General features: G+C 40.2%; 2 protein-coding genes across 5 annotated transcripts in view; both read left to right on the top strand.

Moving 5' to 3' along the window:
* Positions 1-20,955, top strand: part of LOC117534730 (zinc finger protein 678-like) — a 101,459-nt gene that overhangs the window by 70,803 nt on the left and 9,701 nt on the right. The window contains exons 1-2 of one of the 4 annotated variants that reach the window (XM_034198975.1): positions 8,411-8,576; positions 8,996-9,061. The exons of 2 other annotated variants lie outside the window; for them this stretch is intronic. In XM_034198975.1, coding sequence (XP_034054866.1) covers positions 9,029-9,061 — 33 coding nt within the window. In that variant the 5' untranslated portion in view covers positions 8,411-8,576; positions 8,996-9,028. Of the gene's footprint in view, positions 1-8,410; positions 8,577-8,995; positions 9,062-20,955 lie in introns of those variants that run through there. One more of the 4 variants, XM_034198974.1, reaches the window with a different exon arrangement.
* The window catches only part of LOC117534740 (zinc finger protein 239-like), a 311,675-nt gene continuing 299,186 nt past the window's right edge, over positions 8,467-20,955 (top strand). Inside the window, exon 1 of the mRNA XM_034198995.1 lies at positions 8,467-8,576. The gene's annotated coding sequence lies outside the window, so the exon portion shown is untranslated. The remainder of the gene's footprint in view (positions 8,577-20,955) is intronic.

Raw genomic sequence — 20,955 nt, 5'->3', positions numbered from 1 at the left:
GATTAACCCAGCCTCCCCCAAATCTTTTTTTTTGTGTCCATATATACGCCGGGATCATAGGCGGCGCGTGAGGCTCAGGTTTGGGAAGGCTAAATAACTTTTTTTACCTGCCGCTGTACGCCTCCGGCGTCTATAGAAAATAGATCAACTCAGTGAAAGCACCGCCTGCTGACCAATCAGAGCTCAGTGTGAGGAGTTTAAATCTATCAAGTCATATTACAGGATAAAGGATACAGTTTAAACTGCCGTATGCAGGGAAGAAGCCGACGTGTCGCACATATCATTCATATCACATTATCAATCACATCATCGATCATATAATATCATAATATATCATATATTTCCTTATCTGAGTCAGCTTCTCGAGCCGCATCTGGCTGTGCAACACTTACATTGTCACATAGGCTACTCTATGCATAAGTATTATTTTAAGCAACACATTAGGTTGACGAAACACTCAACTCAAATGTAATTAAAGTCAGATCCACTCGTGTCTAGATGGGGCAGTGATATCATAAAACTGTTGTACGCTTTCAAACACTCGGTAGTTTATTTTTTAACCAGTTGTTATATTCACCTTGCATGTTTAAGTCATGGACGTTTAAAGTTTATATTTGTCTAATATTAGTTTACTTTTCATTAATGAAGTATGACACTGTGCTGTCAGTACACTTGTCCCAGATACGGCTCTGACTTGTCCCTGTTTGTGATTGGTCAAATGTAGCTAACCCCGCCCCTTTCACGTGAACGCTTTCAGCTGGAGAGAGAAACCCTGGCTTGATTTACCGAGTTGATAACCAGCGTCGTAGGACCGCTTAGCGAGATCTCGTTTGTTAGGGTTAGCTAAGGTAACTCAAACATATCCAGGGTCTGTTGAACTGGCTTGTACAGGGCACAGGTGGCTGCGTAGCAGCGCTAATGTCAAAGACACAAACATTATAGGCTACATTATATTTTTATTTTACCAGGATGCAGTGACACAAATATTTGGGAAGGCTTAGCCTTCCCTAGCCTACAGTACCCGCCGCCCCTGGCCGGGATCCTGAGTCGAGGCTAATCCTGTTGCTGTGGTCCTGCAGTCCTGGATCCTCTCTCCTGAGTTCTGGATCTGAGTCCCGAACTTCGAGTCGTGGCTGAACCTGTCTCTGTGGTCCTGCCTGACTCTCACCATACTACTTCCCTGATGGCTCCCACACGATTGCTGACATCCTCGTGGATTCATCTTCTTATTATAGACACATGCATTTCCAAACATTATATCTTATATCTTTTCGATTTACACACGGCATCGATTTACACACGGCATCTATTGCACGTCTGTCCGTCCAGGGAGAGGGATCCCTCCTCTGTTGCTCTCCCTGAGGTTTCTCCCATTTTTCCCTTTAAACTGTGGGGTTTTCTCTGGAAGTTTTTCCTTGTACGATGTGAGGGTCTAAAGACAGAGGGTGTCGTATTGTCATACTGATATTCTGTACAAACTGTGAAGACCACTGAGACAAATGTAACATTTGTGATATTGGGCTATATAAATAAACATTGATTGATTGATTGAATTTCTGCTTTGAGAATAATAAAATAAAAATGATAAAATCATTTAAAAAATATATGAAAATTGTGAAATAAAATTCTAATAAGACAATAATGTAAATAATGTAAATAATGTAAAATTAATTAATAATAACACAATAAATAAAATAAAATAACAATATATAATTCAATCACAATAACTAATTAAAAAAATAAAATAAAGCAATGTGGATATCTTTCTACAGAAATGTCTCCTTAACACACGGCCCTCAGCGTTTCAGAAGATGATGTCCATGGTGCTGAAAGATTTACCTGGAGTGCAGGCATATCTGGATGATATCGTTTACTCCTCATGCCGTGATGAGCATGAAACCCGCCTGAAAGCAGTACTGTGCCGACTGCAGGAAGCTGGACTAAGTCTCAACACAGATAAATGCAAATTCTACCAGGACAAACTAACGTATCTAGGACACAGCATAAGCAAGGAAGGTCTGCTGCCAAACGATGACCACATTGCAGCTATTCGGGATGCTCCATCACCCAGTGATCCAGTGACTCTCAGGTCTTTTCTTGGCCTAACATCGTGGTACTCCAAGTTCATACAGAACTATGCAACTGTGGTGGAACCAATGAGAGATGTGCTACGCAGAGCTACATTCACATGGACTGATGAGGCACAGAGTAGTTTTCAGCAGGTTAAACTACTCATCACAGACAGTTCATCACTTGCTCTTTTTGACCCGTCACTGCCCACCATAGTGTCTACAGATGCCTCAGACTATGGCATAGGTGGGGTGCTGACACAGATACATCCTGACAACACTGAAAGAACAGTGGCATTTGCTTCCCGCTCTCTTAGTGCTGCAGAGAGAAAGTACTCTGTGGTAGAAAAAGGAGCTTTGGCCTGTGTGTGGGCTGCAGAGCGTTGGAGAACCTACTTGTGGGGAACAAAGTTCACCTTAAGGACTGTACACCAAGCTTTGACCACACTCTTGGTTACAAAAGGCATGGGAAGAGCTGGAATGAGAGTAGCACGCTGGTCTGCCAGGCTACTCTGCTTCAACTATGATATTGTCTACAGACCCGGTGCTCAGAAGCATGCAGCAGATTGCCTTTCCCGCCTGCCACTGCCACACGGACAGGACTGCACCTCAGACACGGAACCAGAGACTGTTGTTGCTGTCTCTGCCCTGCTGACTGCTGTTCCCTCGTCTGACTTCATAGATGCCTGCACTTCCTGTCCAGAGTTACGTCAGCTACGCAACTACATGACAGACGGGTGGCCAGCTTCATCCAAAGGCCTGCCTGCTAACATGTTGCCGTACTACCAGGTGAGAAATGAACTTTCTGTACATGAACAACTCATTCTGAGAGGGAGTCACAGGTTAATTGTTCCAGTAAAGCTAGACTCACACATGGTGTCCTTAGCACACGAGAGCCACCAAGGCATTGTACGCACAAAACAGAGACTCAGAGACTTGTATTGGTGGCCTAAAATGGATGCACTGGTATAATCGGTTATCGCCGCCTGTGTGTCCTGCCAGATTAATGATAAGACAGCTAAAACTAACCCTGCACCTACAGTATGACACCAGTCCCTCTGCCTCAGGGGCCATGGCAAAAGCTTGCACTCGACATCGTGGGCCCATTTGAGACTGGTCCGGTGGACTGTAAGTTTGCTATTAATATGACTGACTACTATTCAAAATGGCCAGAAGTGTGTTTTGCCCCAAGATGCACTACTGCAACAGTGATCACCTTCATGAGATCAGTGTTCAGCCAAAAAGGGAACCCCGTCTCTGTGGTGACAGATAACGGTCCACAATTCACATCCTCAGAACTCGCCTCTTTCCTAGAAGAAAGAGACATCCAACACATCAGGACTACAATCTAAAATCCAGAAGGAAATGGAGCTGTGCTGGAGGAAAGCATTCTCACTGCACAGAGAGAACGCTCTGTGGAAAGCTCACGTTGCTGAGTTTCTTCAGGTCTACAGAGCTACACCTCATGCCACTACAGGGACATCTGCTTTCCAGCTCATGTATGGAAGAAAAATGCGAACCAAACTCTCAATCCTTCCACAGCTTACTGATACTCAGGATCAGGAACTGAGAGACAGAGTGGAAAAGAAACAGTGGCACATGAAAACATACACTGACGCCAAAAGAAATGCCAAGATTCCCAAAATACATCCGGGAAGCTTGGTGCGTGTGAGAAACCTGCTGCATGTCAAAAAAGGAAAGCCAAAGTTCAGTGAGCCTCTGAAAGTGACCCAGCAGAAAGGACCTCACAGTTATACGCTTGATAATGGAAAAACCTGGGATGCTTCACACCTGTCGGTTTTTCCAGAAACATTCACTCCTCCATCAGAAGAAGTGAGGCCTGCTAAGCCAGCTACAGTGGATGGTGCTCAGAGCAGGAACCAGCGAATCAGAAAGCAGCCTGCTTGGATTGAGGACTATGTCACTTAAACTGTGGTTGAATTAATGTTTGAAAATGTTCTGCATATTGTGATATGTGAAGTTATTATTATTACAGATGGTTACTACAGAAGTGTCTGTTTAAAATGCTAATGTTATGCATACTGTTCAAGTGGAGAATAACTCTTTTAAGAAGGGGGGAAATGTTGTGTTCTGATATACTCCTGCCAATAGGGGGCGCAGTGTAACCAGAGTAACATACAATGTTCAGAGAATAAGTGTATGCCCGGAGTTGATGCTGTAAGAAGAAGCATGAATAACAGTAAAGAACTTAGTACCCGTATCCTCTGTCCCTTGCTTCATTAATGTCTTTTTTTCTAGTACACAATAACTTCCATTTAGAAACACACACATTATTCTTCTGAATAATCGCACCAACAGTGGTCTCCTTCTCACCAAGCTGCTTTCTGATGGTCTTGTAGCCGATCCCAGCCTTGAGCAGGTCTACGATCTCACCCTGAGGTCCTTCGACTGCTCTTTAGTCTCGCCATGGTGGAGAGGTTGGAATCTGATTGATTGATTCTTTGGACAGGTGTCTTTTAAATAGGTAACAAGTTGATATTAGAGAGTACTGTTAAAGGAAGATTACTTATTTAACCGGTGCGTTTATTGTCAGACAACACCTGTGTTTTCATATATCTAAAACTCTTCATCGTGGACTAGAGGTCTAAGAATTGGTTCTGTTTACGGAGCCCACGGTTCATTCCCCTGTCATGAATTTTATAGTTTAAAACACCACTTTTTCCTGAGTTTTCATTAGATATGGAGATAGGATCTGTTTCCTCATACATCTGTTCACATATTTTGTCTTCAGCTATGTTCGTTCATTTTCTGTTTTCAAAATATGTCTTGAATATCTTTGACTAATCTCTGATCCCGCCCTCTTTAAGGCTCTTCTTATCAATAGCCAAAATCTTCCTCTGTCATCAAGGGTCTTTTACCAGACGAAGGCTTTTGTTTGGAAATTACTTCCGAGAGGTCCCTCCCTCCTCTCACTCAAAGATATTTTGGTCATTAAGGTAAAAACTAAAAACTCTAAAACCCTTTGCAGTTCATTTTCTGTTCACTAGTTTAAAAACTGAATATTAGAGGAAGGTACACAGACTGTTTGGATGTAAGTAGGCTAATGAGTTTCAAATTCAGCAAAAAGCAAGTCACATTTCTGTGGGTGATTGGAAACACTTTCTGACAAGACATAATTTAGTAAAAGTTAGTAAATATATCTAAACCAAATACGCAATTACATCCTATTTGAGTGATTTTATGATCATTTTAAATGTATTTTTAACAGAGGTCTAAATAAACTAAATGTACTCAAGTACTGTACTTAAGTACAATTTGGAGAAACTTGGGCCATTTCTCATTTCATCAAATCCCCCTCCTCGACTCCTAGGTCCTCCAGTAGTGACCCGGAAATTAATTTCAGCGCGCCATGTTGAAGGACATCTCATTTCTCTAAATGCACTTCGAGGACCGAGGATCGAGCGTCGAGGAGGCTCTCTGGAGGAGCTATAACCGAGGATACACTGATGGGTCCTCCACAGTCCTCCACGGCTCCTTCGTGGATGCATTTCCGGGAACAGAGATGTTTCAAAGAGTCATGATGCACGGCCGGACTTATCTCAGCCAATGACAGCTCTGCATGTATCCCCTGGATATTATTTTATTAACTGCTTTCATCGCGACGCGATGTTTACAGTCAGGGGCGCCGTAAGGGGGTGAAAAGTTAGGATGATTCTAAGGGCCCGTGACTGACAGAGGCCCCAAAAATTGTTAGTACATTAAGAAAAAATGTTTAAGTAACCTTTCTTCAATCATCAATAATTAACATTAATATAACGTTATATTCATGATGTACTCACTAAACCTATGATTCATTTAACTTATTTTCTTCCAAAAGTTAATTATCCAAAGCATCAAACACCCCCCTCTATTTACATGTAATGGTTTGGTCCTGCCTCCAAATGCTGTGCAGCACCGGCCCTTTCTAGCAGAGAGAGAGACTAGTGAGAGCATGTGAGGAGGGATGCTAGTACTTCCGTGTGTACGATGTCTCAACGACTAACAAAGTCAGGCTTTCAAGAAAGAAAAGAAAGGAGAGAAAGACAAGAGAGAGGGACTAAAGGGCGACAGTATGTCACCCAGTTTTTCAAAAGAAAAGGTGGGTGTGGTCCATGAGTGGTGGAAATTAGTCTGTTAGCTAAGCGTAGTCCATTGTAAATAATAATTGTAATGTTTTGCTGACATTAAAGGTGGGGTAGGTACGTTTTAGAAACCGGCTCGAGATACACTTGTTGTTATATTGTATGGAATGCTCTTAACATCCCGATGGCAATGAATATCTTAAATTCTTTGACAAAAAATGTGTGGAAGCCGTGGCGCTGTAAAAAGCACGACCAATCATTTGAGCCGGCCCGGCTAAAATAACTGGATGGCCTACCTGCCTGTCAACCTTCCATCTGTGCACAAACTTATCTCGTGCCCTCATTGGTCATGTGCGCGTTCGTGAAGTGTTGGAGGAGGGGCTCTGTAAGGAAGTGGCAGATTTTTTCCGGTTGTGTATTTTCAAATTCTAGCGCACTCGAGCTGGTTTCTCCAAAATTACCTATCCCACCTTTAAGTACTGTTAATATTTTCACAGAAAATTCAGAGGTTTTTCATTTCACTCTTTTAGCTGACATTTAATAAATGCAGGTACATTTTTAGCAGCTATTCATACTAAATCAGTTGTCCCTCCCCTGGTGCCAGGACCAACAGATCCATCTTTAGGCTCCGCTGCCCTGACCCCCCATAAGGCTTTGCAGTATTGCCATGCTGTCCATCGAAAGCCAGTTGGCTAGAAAGCTGGACTTCAAGGACTTGATCAGTGACTTTGCCTGTAAGAAGGCTAGGTGAGTAAGGCTGAGCCAGGGCTCGTAATAACTGTTAAAGGGCAAGGCTATGGTAACGATATTGGATCACTACACACAAGATGCATGACAGAGAACAGGTAATAGGCTCTGATATAGCACCCCGATTAGGCCTTTTCATTTCCATTTCCGTTTTGTTGTCCATTTACACTTTAATACCCGCTTATTTTGTAGTTGGTATGTATATTTAATACAAAAATCTGCTGCTTATGTTATTTTTTTTGTTATAGCATTTTATAAATGATAATATTGGTGTTAATGTTCCCTTTATTTTTATTTAAGAGGTCATGTATATTTAAGTTATATTTATTTAGATTTTTGAATGTTCCATTCAAAAATGTTATTAAAAAAGCATGCACACCATAAAAGATGACTATTGAGGTCTATTGTCAGGAATTTTAGTGTTATATCAAATAATGAATTCTACTGCAGTAGAATGTTGCACGTCTGCACAGTGTTATGTTCACCGCTCAGTGTCAGTAAATATTGTGTAGTTAGTATTGGACTACAAGATAGATGCAAGCCTGTACAGGTAGTTATTTAAAGCATAAATGAGTCGGTTCGGTTCTGGAGGTGTGGTTACAGCATTGTGCTTGGTTGGCGTGGCCTGGGTCTGGTCGTGGGGCCCAATGTGATATCTTTTAATGGGGCCCAAAATCCCTGGCGGCGCCCCTGTTTACAGTGAGAACAGCTGTGAGGTCCGTGCAGAAAGCAGAGCAGTGTGTATAATATATATCACTCAGTATTTATAACAGGCCTACTCTTTTTATTTGCTTTAGTTTAGTAGATATCTACAAAGAGTCGATATTTTTCTAAAACCATTTAGTGCTTCATATAATAAAATACACAACGGCTGTAGCCTGTTTTAGGAGATGTAGGTGCGTGTGTGTGGTGTAGGTGTGTGTGGTACAGTGTGTGCGTAGATGCAGCGGACATACAGGTCTCAGTTGGTTTGTGTCCTCTGCTTACTTTAATACAACTTTTGACCCGTAATTTATTTTCCTCATTGTAGCGACCAGAGAGGGGAAAACATATTTTTTCCAATATTTTTATATCTTTCATTATTATTTTATTAACTATTTTTATTTTTAATTCCTAATGAATCTTTTTATTATGTTATTATTATTATTTTGTCCAATTATTTGTATGTCCCTCAGTACAAAGTCATTCAAACTAGCTGCACCTTTACCAGCTTTAATGATAACACGTTAATGATCAATCATTATAAATCAAAACATATATAATTAAAAAGAAAAAGTATTTTAATAGCGATAGTGTTTTCTATTTTTTCACCACAGGGGGCAGTGAAATGATGTTTAAAAGAAAAACTAAAATCCCATGATGCATTGCGGTGGTCCGTTTCTAGCTTCCGGTCCTCAAAAGCTACACGTTGCTAACAGACGTTGATGCAGATGTTATACCAAATGTAATGTGTTTAAGAGACTTTTAAAACACATACAAAGAGTTAGTTTATCCCTGGAGGGTGATTTATCCGTTAAACCGTGTTTTTGTTGCCTCCCGTTCTTTGTTCGTAGCTTTTTATACCACGTGGCTGATCGGTAAACATAAGTAAAGGCATTAAAGGGAGATTAGTGTATTTGACGGCAGTGTTTTATCAAGGAGAAGAAAGACTGAAGAACCAGGACGAAGAGAGAGAGAGGTAACATCCTTCAGTGTGTGTGTTTGTGTGTGTTAGTTTTAATGACTTTGTATACTGCAGGGTAGCTTGTGAATTTACTCCAGGTGGAACTAAAGTCTGATTTAACACTTGAATGTATTTCACATCATTAATGCAGATCTCTAAAGTAACTAAAGGTATTACATACATGTGGTGGAGTAAAAGTACACCATTTACCTCTGAACTGTTCAAATATACAAAATAGCATTACATAGAAATATTCAAGCAAAGTAAAAGTACCTCTAAAGGGTACTTAAGCACAGTTCTTGAGTAAATGTACTTAGTTACTTCTCGCCTCTGCTATGAACCTACGAAGTAGCTGCAGATTTGTTTAGTTGTGTCTGTGGGTTATATTGAGTTGTCTTGTTTTGTGTCAGCTGTAGTTGTGTTGATTATTTCAGAGACACAGCTGGAGAAGGAGCACTGAGAGCAGCATGGAGGAGAACAAAAAGACCCCTGGAGCTCAGGTCAGTGTGCACTTCATCACAATATATTCCTAACACTGTTATCCCCAAATGAAAGATCACAACCGGTTTAGAAAATACAATATGAATGCACAATATGGTTAGATATAGGTTAGAACGTTGTTGTATATGATACAACTTTATTGGTCTGATCAAGTCTGAAATGTGACTTGCATCACAGCAGCTCCATGTGTAACATCAACATAAACAAATATCAAGACACAATACATGAAAAACAAACATTTAACATAACAGCAGGATCAGTGAGAGACAACCTGCTCAAAGAGCCTTTAGCGTGCATTTGATCTGGATTCAGCTCTGTATATAGATGAGGTACCAGGGCACTAACACACACACACCATTCGCCTTGGTGACCGGACATCTCCTTCATAAAACTAATAAGTGTGTGTGTGTGTGTGTGTGTGTGTGTGTTCGAACGGGAGCTGCCTGGACGCTGCAATCATGTTGCGCACTGAGTGTGCTGACTTTTCGTACAATGTCCGTCCGTCTGGCTTCCTGCATAAAGTCAAGTGCTCGGCGCAGTTGTGTGGATCGAGCGCTCCTCTGTTTTCATTTAAACAGCTCCTTATATCCGTTAGCGCAGCTAGCTAGCACCAGATGCTAACAACAACAATGATGCACGTAAGGTCTCTCTCGCTCGCTCGGGCCACACATACACACACCCTCCCGGTCCTCCCAATAGCCAGTCGGTGCCTGCCGGTGAGCGTGGAAGTGTGGTCTGCCACTAGCGGACGGCAGGAGCGGGGCTGTCAGCATCAGCTTGTAGATGGTATTTTAAACTCGATGCGCTCTGAAACTACGGGGCGGCAGAGGAAAAAAATACACATGCGTTAATCGCGTTAAAATAATTAGTGGCGTTCATTTTGTTTTGCGTTAACTTGACAGCCCTAATATATATTTTATATCTTATATTATTAATATATATATATATAATGATACCTTAAAAATGTAAAACTCAAATTAAACACATTAACAGCTATCAAATCATATTGTATTGTCTATTTGCATGTTAATTGCATCAATTATTTCAGTTATGACTTCAAGAAAGGGCCTTCATTTGTTTTTTAACGTACACCTTTTTAATTTCAATATAATCACTGCATTTCAGAGGCAATATTGTATATTTACTCACTTTTTACTGATAAAAAACATGTGATATAAATGAAATCATATAGTACTGTATTTCCTACCAGTATTTCAAAAAATATATTAAAGTGCTATCTTATTGATAGAATTGACAGGATCATATCAATGGTAATATAATACTGTGAACAGAGCCATTCCGCATACTGTACTTCTACTTTTGATACTTCGAGTATATTTAGCTGATAATACTTATACTCTTTTACTTAAGAAACACTTTAAATTCAGGACTTTCAATTTTATTGAACACAGAGACAGGAAGACAGGACAAAATAAAACACAGACCGATCGTGACAACTAATACATTTTGAGGCATTAGTGAACCTAATACAGCTGATTGTGACAGTTCCCCCCCAGCAGCGGTCACTTATGACCCCATCTCAATTACCAGCGGCCTTCAAATTATGGCCTGCTTCTTTTGTGGAACCTCACAACCTCTTCATCCTGAAATATATATTTGACAAAGAGAGGTTAAAGGTGGGGTAGGTAAGTTTGAGAAACCGGCTCGAGATACACTTTTTGTTATATTCCATGGAATGCTCTTAACATCCCGATAGCAATGAATATCTTAAGTGCTTTGACAAAAAATCCATTAAAAAATGTCATCTGTGGAAGCCGTGGCGCTGTAAAAAGCACGACCAATCATCTGAGCCGGCCCGGCTAAAGTAACTGGATGGCCTACCTGCCTGTCAGCCTTCCATCTGTGCACAAACTCATCTCGTGCCCTCATTGGTCATGTGCGCGTTCGTGTGTGTTGGAGGAGGGGCTCTGTAAGGAAGTAGCAGATTTCTTCCGGTTGTGTATTTTCAAATTCGAGCGCACTCGAGCTGGTTTCTCCAAAATTACCTACCCCACCTTTAAATGTTTAACACTCACACTGGTTCAAGACTTTATCATTTGTGATTCAACAACTTCTACCTGCATTGCCTTTTCCTCCTGTCGCCTCTTGCAGTCTTGCGACCTCTCTTGTTCAGACCTTGGTGAATGAAAGACAAACATTAAAAACATTCATTAAAAATGATATAGTGTGGTTACAGTGTAACAAATTGTTTCAAGAATGCAAATGTAAATTGTAAAATTAAAGAAACATACAGCATGGGAAAGTTTGAGGAGAACTAGGGTTACCAGTTACCAGCCTAATTTGCTGCATGTTTGTCTTGGAATATAAAAAGCACACAACCAGATGCGGGTCAACAACATATGTCCTGAAAAGTCTTGTATCCACAAGTGATATCAATGAAAAACTGAAATATTAAACCCTTATTTATACATACCTACCTCATTGAAATGAAATTGGGCTCTTGCCACAATGTAAAATGCATACTGTAAATAAAGAAATGGTATGTTAGGTTGTTGTGATGCTATGGTGTTCATTGACAAATAATATTCCTCCGTGAATGTTGTTTTGGATATAAATAAATCACAGCATGTCTCAAACTATGAGCAATAATGGAGTGCATAGCATGCTGAAAGCATTATACATTATTATAAACAGAAAAATAGGACTACTATATGTACTGTATATCCAGTATCTTACCATCAAAACAAACACCCCACAGTTGTTCGAGAACCCTTGTCTTGGTAGGCCCTGTAGTGTGAAAAAAATGACAATTACATCATACTCTTCAGTAGAATAATTTTAATAAATCTAACCTGGACATCATCCACACCAAGACTTGCCCAAGGCCCAGGGCACAAGATCTGAGCAAGGTTTCTGTGAACACAATGCATGGGAAAGTTAAGAATAAGTACAATTTAATTCAACTTTATAAGTACTCGAAAATCATGCAGAAAATCATGGAACACTGTTGGAACAGGAACAAACCTGAACTTCCAAAAAAAAAAAGTCATTAAGGGGTAAAACAGAACAGCCCCGCTGTCAAGTGGCATCGATGGTTCTGTTGAATGCCTTTTATTTAATACAATGTATCCCATGTTAGTTCAAATAAAACAGAGCCATAGATTAAAAAAAGATAGACAAGTGGTCTAAAACAGAACTACCACTTTCCGGATGTGATGTAACTGTGCGCCAAAAAACCTGAATGGTTTGGTGCGACTATCATCTCAGTGCCACGGAGGGGATCTAGAAAGAAAATCTCCCTGGCTTGTGGCCTCAGTATCTGTTAATATCACATGTTCCAATATCAACAGGTATGCTTTGACATACAAACGTTATATTATAAAGTTGTAGGATCTGTATTATACAACTAAATTAAGCGTTGAATTTAAAGAAAGAAACACTATTTTCGGCATGGCAAACTTCATTGTACAGTAAACAAACAATAGCAAAGACTGAACTACATGTACTTGCTGTAGTCCTGTGTCTTGGATCCTCTATCCTGAGTTCTGGATTAAGTCGTGGACTTCGGGTCGTGGCTGAACCTGTGTCTGCAGTCCTGCCTTGGGTCTCGTCATGCTGCTTCCCTGATGGCTTCCACAGGATTGTAGCTGACATCCTCGTGGATTCATCTTCTTATTACAGACACATGCATTTCCTAACATTCGGTCTATATGCTGTAAAATGTATTATCTCTTCGATTTACACACGGCATCTATTGCACGTCTGTCCGTCCTGGGAGAGGGATCCCTCCTCTGTTGCTCTCCCTGAGGTTTCTCCCATTTTTTCCCCTTAAACTGTGGGTTTTCTCTGGAAGTTTTTCCTTGTACGATGTGAGGGTCTTAGGATAGAGGGTGTCGTTTTTCTCATACTGATATTCTGAACAATCTGTGCTGTTGTATTTGCTGTAAAGTGTCTCTACTGTAGGCTATTTTTATTTTATGTACAGCACTTTGGCCCGACCAAAAATCGTTTATAAATGTGCTATATGAATAAACTTGATTTGATTGATTTACACAGTGTCCAGGTTCCCACACTGGAAGGAGAAGCCATTGGAGATTTGCTGCATTTTCCTGGAAAAGCAAAAAAACAGTTGTGTTGCTGTGACTACAGTAATAAGTTGGTACAAGAATATGGAGCAGCAACATGGATAATCATGATAAAAATACCGGCAGGTGTTGCATCGGATTCAGCGAAGATGGTGGAAACCAGGCAGCTATAACATGGCTGTTGGCATCAAACACGGCATCTACTCTCTGTAACAGATGTAGTTTCATAATGTAATATCTTATAATTGTTTGGTATAATATAGTATGTTTTATACATATATTTACATATTTTAGAACAGCTTCAATACCATCTCAATAACTGTAAGACAGCTGTTCAGGATCTGGCAGAATACAAACACACAGTATAAGTTAGGTTAGGCAATAGGCAGGAATAAAATAAGTTGCATATACATTTATTTTGTAAAAATCGAATTGAAATATAGGTTATGCATAGTATAGTTATTTGTCAAGTAGTGCAAGAATAATATAAAGTTTTTAGGACTTTGCTTATACAGCAATCCTACTATTTTGAAGCAACACAAATGTAGTTTTACTTACTGCATCACTAGGACGTGCACGTCCTAGTAGCGACAGTGCACATTTGACAGCAAATAAGTGAGACTTAAAATCAACACATTTTAAACCGCAGCAAATAGTTAATTTATTCAGGAATACTTACCTCCATCGTACTCTGACGCTATGATTAACAGAACTGCTACCCCGGAAACAGGATGCAACGCGTCATATGTGAAGCTCCGCCCACGTTGAGCTCCCGTCACGTGCCTCAAAGGTTGAGAAGGAGGGGCGTTGAGGCTCCGCCCATGTTGAGCTCCCGCCCATGTTGAGGTATTGCGCACTGCATTGAGGGGTACTACGATTTACAGCCTGTTGGTGCAGCTCTATGGAGGACGGAACATGACTTAAGTATAAATAAATAAATGTATGAAGAAATACAGGAATAAATAAATAAATACGTAAATAAATAAATAAATACAGGAATAAATAAATACAGGAATAAATAAATGACGAAATAAATACAAAAATAAATAAATGTTGAAATGAATACACAAATAAATAAATAAATGCATAAATGAATACACAAATACATAAATAAAATAATAAATGCATAAATAAATATGGAAATAAATACATCAATGTATAAATAAATAAATAAAAGTCGAAAATAAAACAGAACACACGTTATTATATATCTTTCATTTATTTCTACATTTACGCGACATACATTTATTTATTTATGTATTTATGTGTCCGTATGCTAATGAGGTGGGCGGTCCTAACCTCAGTCTGAAGCAGGATTCGCCAATTGTTGGAGCCAGGCAGAAGCAATAGATTTGTGGCAAGTCACATCAGAGGCTTCTCAATACTCAAATTTCCCCTCCTCGACTGCTCGACTCCTCGGTCCTCCGGTAGTGACCCGGAAATGAATTTCAGAGCGCCATTTTGAAGGACGTCTCATTTCTCTAAATGCACACCGAGGACCGAGCATCGAGCGTCGAGGAGGCTCTCTGGAGGAGCTATAACCGAGGATACACTGATGTATCCTCCACGGCTCCTCCACGGATGCATTTCCGGGAACGGTGGAGGCGTGACGCACGGCCGGACTTATCTCAGCCAATGACAGCTCTGCATGCATCCCCTGGATATTATATTAGAAACTGCTTTCATCGCGTCGCGAGCAGTGTGTATAATATATATCACTCAGTAGAACAGGCCGACTCTCTTTGCTTTAGTTTAGTAGATATCTACAAACAAAGAGTCCAGATGTTTCCAGACCATTACTTCACATAATAAAATACACAACGGCTTATGCTTTAGGAGCTGTAGGTGTGTGTGGTACAGTGTGTAGGTGTGTGTGTGGTACAGTGTGTAGGTGTGTGTGTGGTACAGTGTGTAGGTGTGTGTTGTACAGTGCGTAAATGCGGCGGACAGACGGGTCTCAGTTGGTTTGGTGTCCTCTGCTTACTTTTAATACTTGTAAATACAACTTTTGGCCCGTAATTTCAATTCCCCATTTCAGCGACCAGAGAGAGGGGGGGGATATATCCAGTCTCTGATTGTGTTACGTTATTATGAGAGTGCTCTCATACTTTAAATTGTATATATTTATATAAATATATTTGTGTGTGTGTGTCCGCATCTGTAGCCTGCTATTGTCTCATTATACCGCACTCTCAATGAATTCAAAGTAAATATGTGGGGGAACAATGTTCAGCTGATCTAACAGAGATACAGCGCTATGACAAAACACTCGACAGCTGATGCAGCTGTTGCCACGTAATAATGAACGGACGGCTCTTTAAAATGACCGCTCAGAGGAGAGGAGTTCTCATTTCTTTAAAAGTCTGCTGCTTCCCCTCCTCTCTCCTCGGTTCCCCTCCTCGGTCCTCCGCTTGCATCTCCTGTGGGCGGGTCTAAGTCTCGAGGAGGGGAACCGAGGAGGGGAGTCGAGGAGGGGACATTTGAGTATTGAGAAGCCTCTATCATGTCGAGCTGAGCCAAGTCCTCTATACATCGTTCCACACGAAACTGGACATAGTCTTTTGGTTCTCCGTTCTCTAAATGGTCCGCTAATGATCGTAAATGATCTCCAATGGCTCTTAAATCAATATCCATAAATAAACCTTACAACTGTGGATAAACCATGGATGTATAAAGATAAGGGCTAAACAGTAAAGCTCCTGCATTCGAATCAGCGCGGTTATCCAGGCGTTAGTAGTAGAGCCCTCTGCCAGAAATGATCACACACTCCTGTAACCAATCCTGCTTCAGACTGAGGTTAGGACCGCCCACCTCATTAGCATACGGACACATAAATACATAAATAAATAAATGTATGTCGCGTAAATGTAGAAATAAATGAAAGATATATAATAACGTGTGTTCTGTTTTATTTTCGACTTTTATTTATTTATTTATACATTGATGTATTTATTTCCATATTTATTTATGCATTTATTTATGCATTTATTCTTTTATTTATTTATTTGTGTATTCATTTCAACATTTATTTATTTCTGTATTTATTTCGTTATTTATTTATTCCTGTATTTATTTATTCCTGTATTTATTTATTTATTTACGTATTTATTTATTTATTCTTGTATTTCTTCATACATTTATTTATTTATACTTAAGTCATGTTCCGTCCTCCATACAGCTCAGGGTCGTCTGTGTTACTTAGCAGATATATTATTGCAGTATCATCAGAGTACTTAATTATGAATTGATGCGGTGTGTTGGTACGACAATCATCAGTGTAGAGAGTAATGGAAGGCAAGTTTATTTATATAGCACCTTTCAAAGTGCTTTACAAAAATGAAAGACATTATGACCATTGCATGTATGATATGTGTAATGTGTATTTGTAAAGCGCTTTGAGCATCTGGAAAAGTGCTATAATAAATGTAAGGAATTATTATTATTATTATTAAGAAAATGGCATTTTTTTAAAAGGCCATCAGTTATTAAAAAGCAAAGATAATAGAATAAACATTAAAAGACAAAATACATGAATACAAGTTACACTGCAGTTTAAGATATGAATAGTTCAATTAAAAGCAGTGGCAAAAAGAAAAGTCTTCAGCCTGGATTTAAAAGTATTAAGAGTTGCAGCGGACCTGCAGGTTTCTGGGAGTTTGTTCCAGATATTTGGAGCATAATAACTGAACGCTGCTTTACCATGTTTAGTTCTGACTCTGGGGACAGAAAGCAGACCAGTCCCTGAAGACCTGAGAGATCTGGATGGTTCATAATTTAGCTGTAGATCAGAAATGTATTTTGGGGCTAAACCATTCAAAGCTTTATAAACCAGCAGCAGTATTTTGAAAATCTATTCTTTGACACACAGGAAGCCAGTGTAAAGACTTCAGAACAGGAGTGATGTGATCCACTTTCTTAGTGTTAGTGAGGACTCAAGCAGCGGCGTTCTGAATCAGCTGCAGCGTTCTAATATATGTTTTAGTGAGACCTATAAAGAAACCATTACAGTAGTCCAGTCTACTGAAGATAAAAGCATGGACAAGTTTTTCCAAATCCTGCTGTGACATTAGTCTTTTAATCCTAGATATGTTCTTTAGGTGATAGTAGGCTGATTTAGTAACAGTTTTAATGTGACTGTTGAAACTCAGGTCAGAGTCCATGACTACACCTAGATTTCTGGCTCTATCTGTTGTTTTGAACATTGCAGACTGAAGCTCAGCGCTAACTTTTATACGTTCTGCCTTGGCTCCAAAAACCATTACCTCAGTTTTGTCATTGTTTAATTGGAGAAAGTTCTGACACATCCAGTCATTGATTTGTTCAATGCACTTACTCAGTGTTTGAATTGGAGCATAGTCTCCTGGTGAAATAGTTATGTAAATTTGTGTGTCATCTGCATAGCTATGGTAACTTATTTTGTTGTTCTTCATTATCTGAGCCAGTGGTAGCATGTAGATGTCAAACAGAAGAGGCCCCAAGATGGAGCCTTGAGGAACCCCACATGTCATATTTGTCAACTCAGATGTGTATTTACCTATAGAAACAAAGTTGTTTCTGTCCTTTAAGTAGGATTCAAACCAATTTAGAACTGTTGATGAAAGTCCCACCCGGTTTTCCAGTCGGTCTAGTAATATGTTGTGGTCAACAGTGTCAAACGCAGCACTGAGATCTAACAATACTAACACTGAAGTTCTGCCACTGTCTGTGTTTAAGTGGATGTCATTGAAGACCTTTACAAGAGCAGTCTCAGTGCTGTGGTTTGGACGAAATCCTGACTGGAACACATCAAAACAGTTATTTAAATGCAAGAAATTACTCAACTATTGAAAAACAACTTTTTCTATGATTTTACCCATTACTAAAGCGTCTAGATTATGCTTTTTTAAGAGCGGTTTCAGGGCTCGACATTAACGACTGCCCGATGGCTCGGGGCCATCTAGTATTTAGCTCGGGCAATGAAGCCTCACCTGCTGGTTGCCCGATCGGGCAATCTATTATGCCAGTATCATGCAGCTCGCGTATCCAGTAATGAGTGACCCGTCAGTAAAACTAAACATATCTATAACTAGTTTAGGTAGTTTGAGAGGTAATTAAAATAGCTACGTGTGATATTCTAACCTGAAGTGTGTGTTTTGTCCGCTCACCGCTGCATGTGATCATGCAGAGCTGCGTGTCGACTCGTCAGCAGCAGCTGATCTCTCTCCCGTCAGATTAGACTTCACTCGCGTTTATGTCCATATCGATGATAATGATAGGACTACCTGCTTATTAAAAGACACCTAAACAATAAGTGTCGCTATGCAACCGGGTGAGGCCACAACGTATAGCGCAGCATTATGCATTTGTTTACATGCCCACCGGAACCCCGAGGCATTACCAACAGATCAACGCACAATCAACCCATACAGGACATCTCTTTCTCCACATTAAGTGTTAGACATTCAAATTGACTCTTGTCTGTCACATACTCTTCTTGTCTGTCACATAAGTGGCGCAACTGAAGTGGTATTGCGCTAAAGGGAAATTATTTTGACCGGAGAAATTTAGATTTGCCGGCTAACGGGAACTCTGACGTCGCCATTTCGTGTGCTTCGCGGATGCGCTCGGCACCTCTCGACTGCTGCTCGGGTCTGCTCGGTCAGCTTCCGGATGAGGAGGCATTCGTTCGACCAACTTACAGTAGATGACATTACAAACATTTTTAACAGGGGCCATAATAGTGTAAGTAATGTTTGTTTTGGCAGTTATAACTGAATATAATGTGTTCTTCTTTTTTACATCTATGAAGGCATTTGCCTTCATCAGATGGAAATTGTCTTGACCAACAACTTAAGTATTTCTTATAGCTATGCAGGGCATGCAAGCGAGCAAACACAAACAAGAACAAACAAACAAGTGAAATGAAGAATAAAATTGAAATTGTACAATATAATATTGTGGTGGTTCATCTTATAATTCAGTCTAGAGAATGCATCAGACAGCATCTAAGACCTGCAAAAATCTAAATTTTCTAGGGGGAAAAACACTGCGACACGTGCGTCATTTCGTCCGCACGCATTTTTCACGACAATCTCTATTGGGCTCAGGGCCATCTGTAAATTGGCTTAGATGGCCCACAGGGCTGTACTGTACTAGTACCTAAGCAGCCAGTTTGACATGACTTGCTTGTCATTGTATTTTCATGTTTTTTTTAAAGATAAATTAACTTGTCCACATTGCTTGCCGAAAGGGCAGATCTGCTGGCACTAACAATGTCTCCTGCTGTGGAGAACACCCTCTCTAGGGACAGAGGTAGCAGATACAGCCAGGTAGCGCTTTGCTAACATGGCAACATAAGGATATTTGGCGTTTGTAATAGCTTTGGCTCGGTCTAAACTTTTTGCGAGTGATGGAGGCTTAAATGCTAGTGGGATTGGGTTTGCACTTCAGTCTTCTTTTTTTTTTTGGTACCGGTGATATTCACGTTCGGGTGATGCCTTTTTAAAATGAGTGTGCCGTGTTTGATGTATTGCCAGCCGCGTAACCAATTTAAGTTGAAGAATGCCGACAAACAGCTTTGGTTCGGTCCACCTGTCTTTGTCCGTCATCCTTGTACGTAACTGTGAATCCAAAATGTTCCCAAACTGGAGACTTCAATGATGCTGGAGGATTTTTGAGCTCAACTTTATCTGCGTTTGCCATTTCGCCAGTTCCTCAAATCACTGACTAAATTTGAACGCATCCCTGTGACCAGCTCTCTAGTATGCCTCTCGTCCAATGAAATGACTTGTTCGCTCTATGACGCGTTGAACACAATGTGAGCAAATTACTCTGAATGCTGCGACACAGCACCTGAGATTACTTCCAAAAAGTTGTTCACGTTCTCAATTTTTTACGTTTAACGTTATATTTGTTCAGTACACTTCGGTGCACTCCGGTACCGAACCGAAGGGCCCGTACCGAATAATTTATGTATGTGTACCGTTACACCCCTACAAGTCTCTCTTTATAGATTTCAAAGTGAACCTGGAGAGTTGTTTTTCGCCACCTGCGTTCAGCTTTTCGACACTCTTTTTTCTGTTCTCACGGTCATGGCCTTTCTCCATGGAGATATTTTCTTCCCAGTCACTTTTTACCTTAGTTGGAGCAATGGCATCTATAACATTTTTAATCTTTGAATTAAAATGATCTACTAGCTCATTTACTGAGATGTTAGCAGGGGCAAGTGTGGATGAAAAATTCTGAGTAAACATTTCCCTAGTATTATCAGTTCAATAATGCTTTGTGGTTACCTCTTTTTGAAAAAAATTGTGAACAGAAATAGAGCTCTCAAAGAAAACACAGGAATGATCAGAGAGTGCAACATCAGTCACCACAACCTTAGAGATATTCAGACCCTTTGAGATAATTAAGTCCAGAGTGTGCCCCTTATTGTGCGTGGGCTCCGTCACATGAGTCAGTCCATAGTTATCAAGAACACAAAACAGTTCTTTAGCCCCTCTGTCCTGGGGGTTGTCAACATGGATGTTAAAATCACCAACAATGACTAGATGGTCAAAGTCAATACACACTATAGACAGCAGTTCAGTAAAGTCATCAAAAAAGCTTACACAGTATTTGGGCGATCTATAGATATTTAGGAACAGAGCTCGAGAGGAGCATTTCAGCTGAAGGGCCACATATTCAAAAGAATCAAAGTTTCCATACGATGTCTTCCTGCATTGAAGGGAATCATTGTACAAAATAGCAACTCCACCTCCCTTCTTATGCATTCTTTCCTGACTCATAAAACTAAAATTGGGAGGGGTTGATTCGATAAGAACAGCTGCACTGTTATTTAGTTCAATCCATGTTTCCGTTAAAAACAT

Source organism: Gymnodraco acuticeps, unplaced genomic scaffold (genome assembly GCF_902827175.1).
Source record: "Gymnodraco acuticeps unplaced genomic scaffold, fGymAcu1.1, whole genome shotgun sequence".
Taxonomy (NCBI): Eukaryota; Metazoa; Chordata; class Actinopteri; order Perciformes; family Bathydraconidae; genus Gymnodraco; species Gymnodraco acuticeps.
This window is presented reverse-complemented; position numbering and strand designations above follow the sequence as displayed.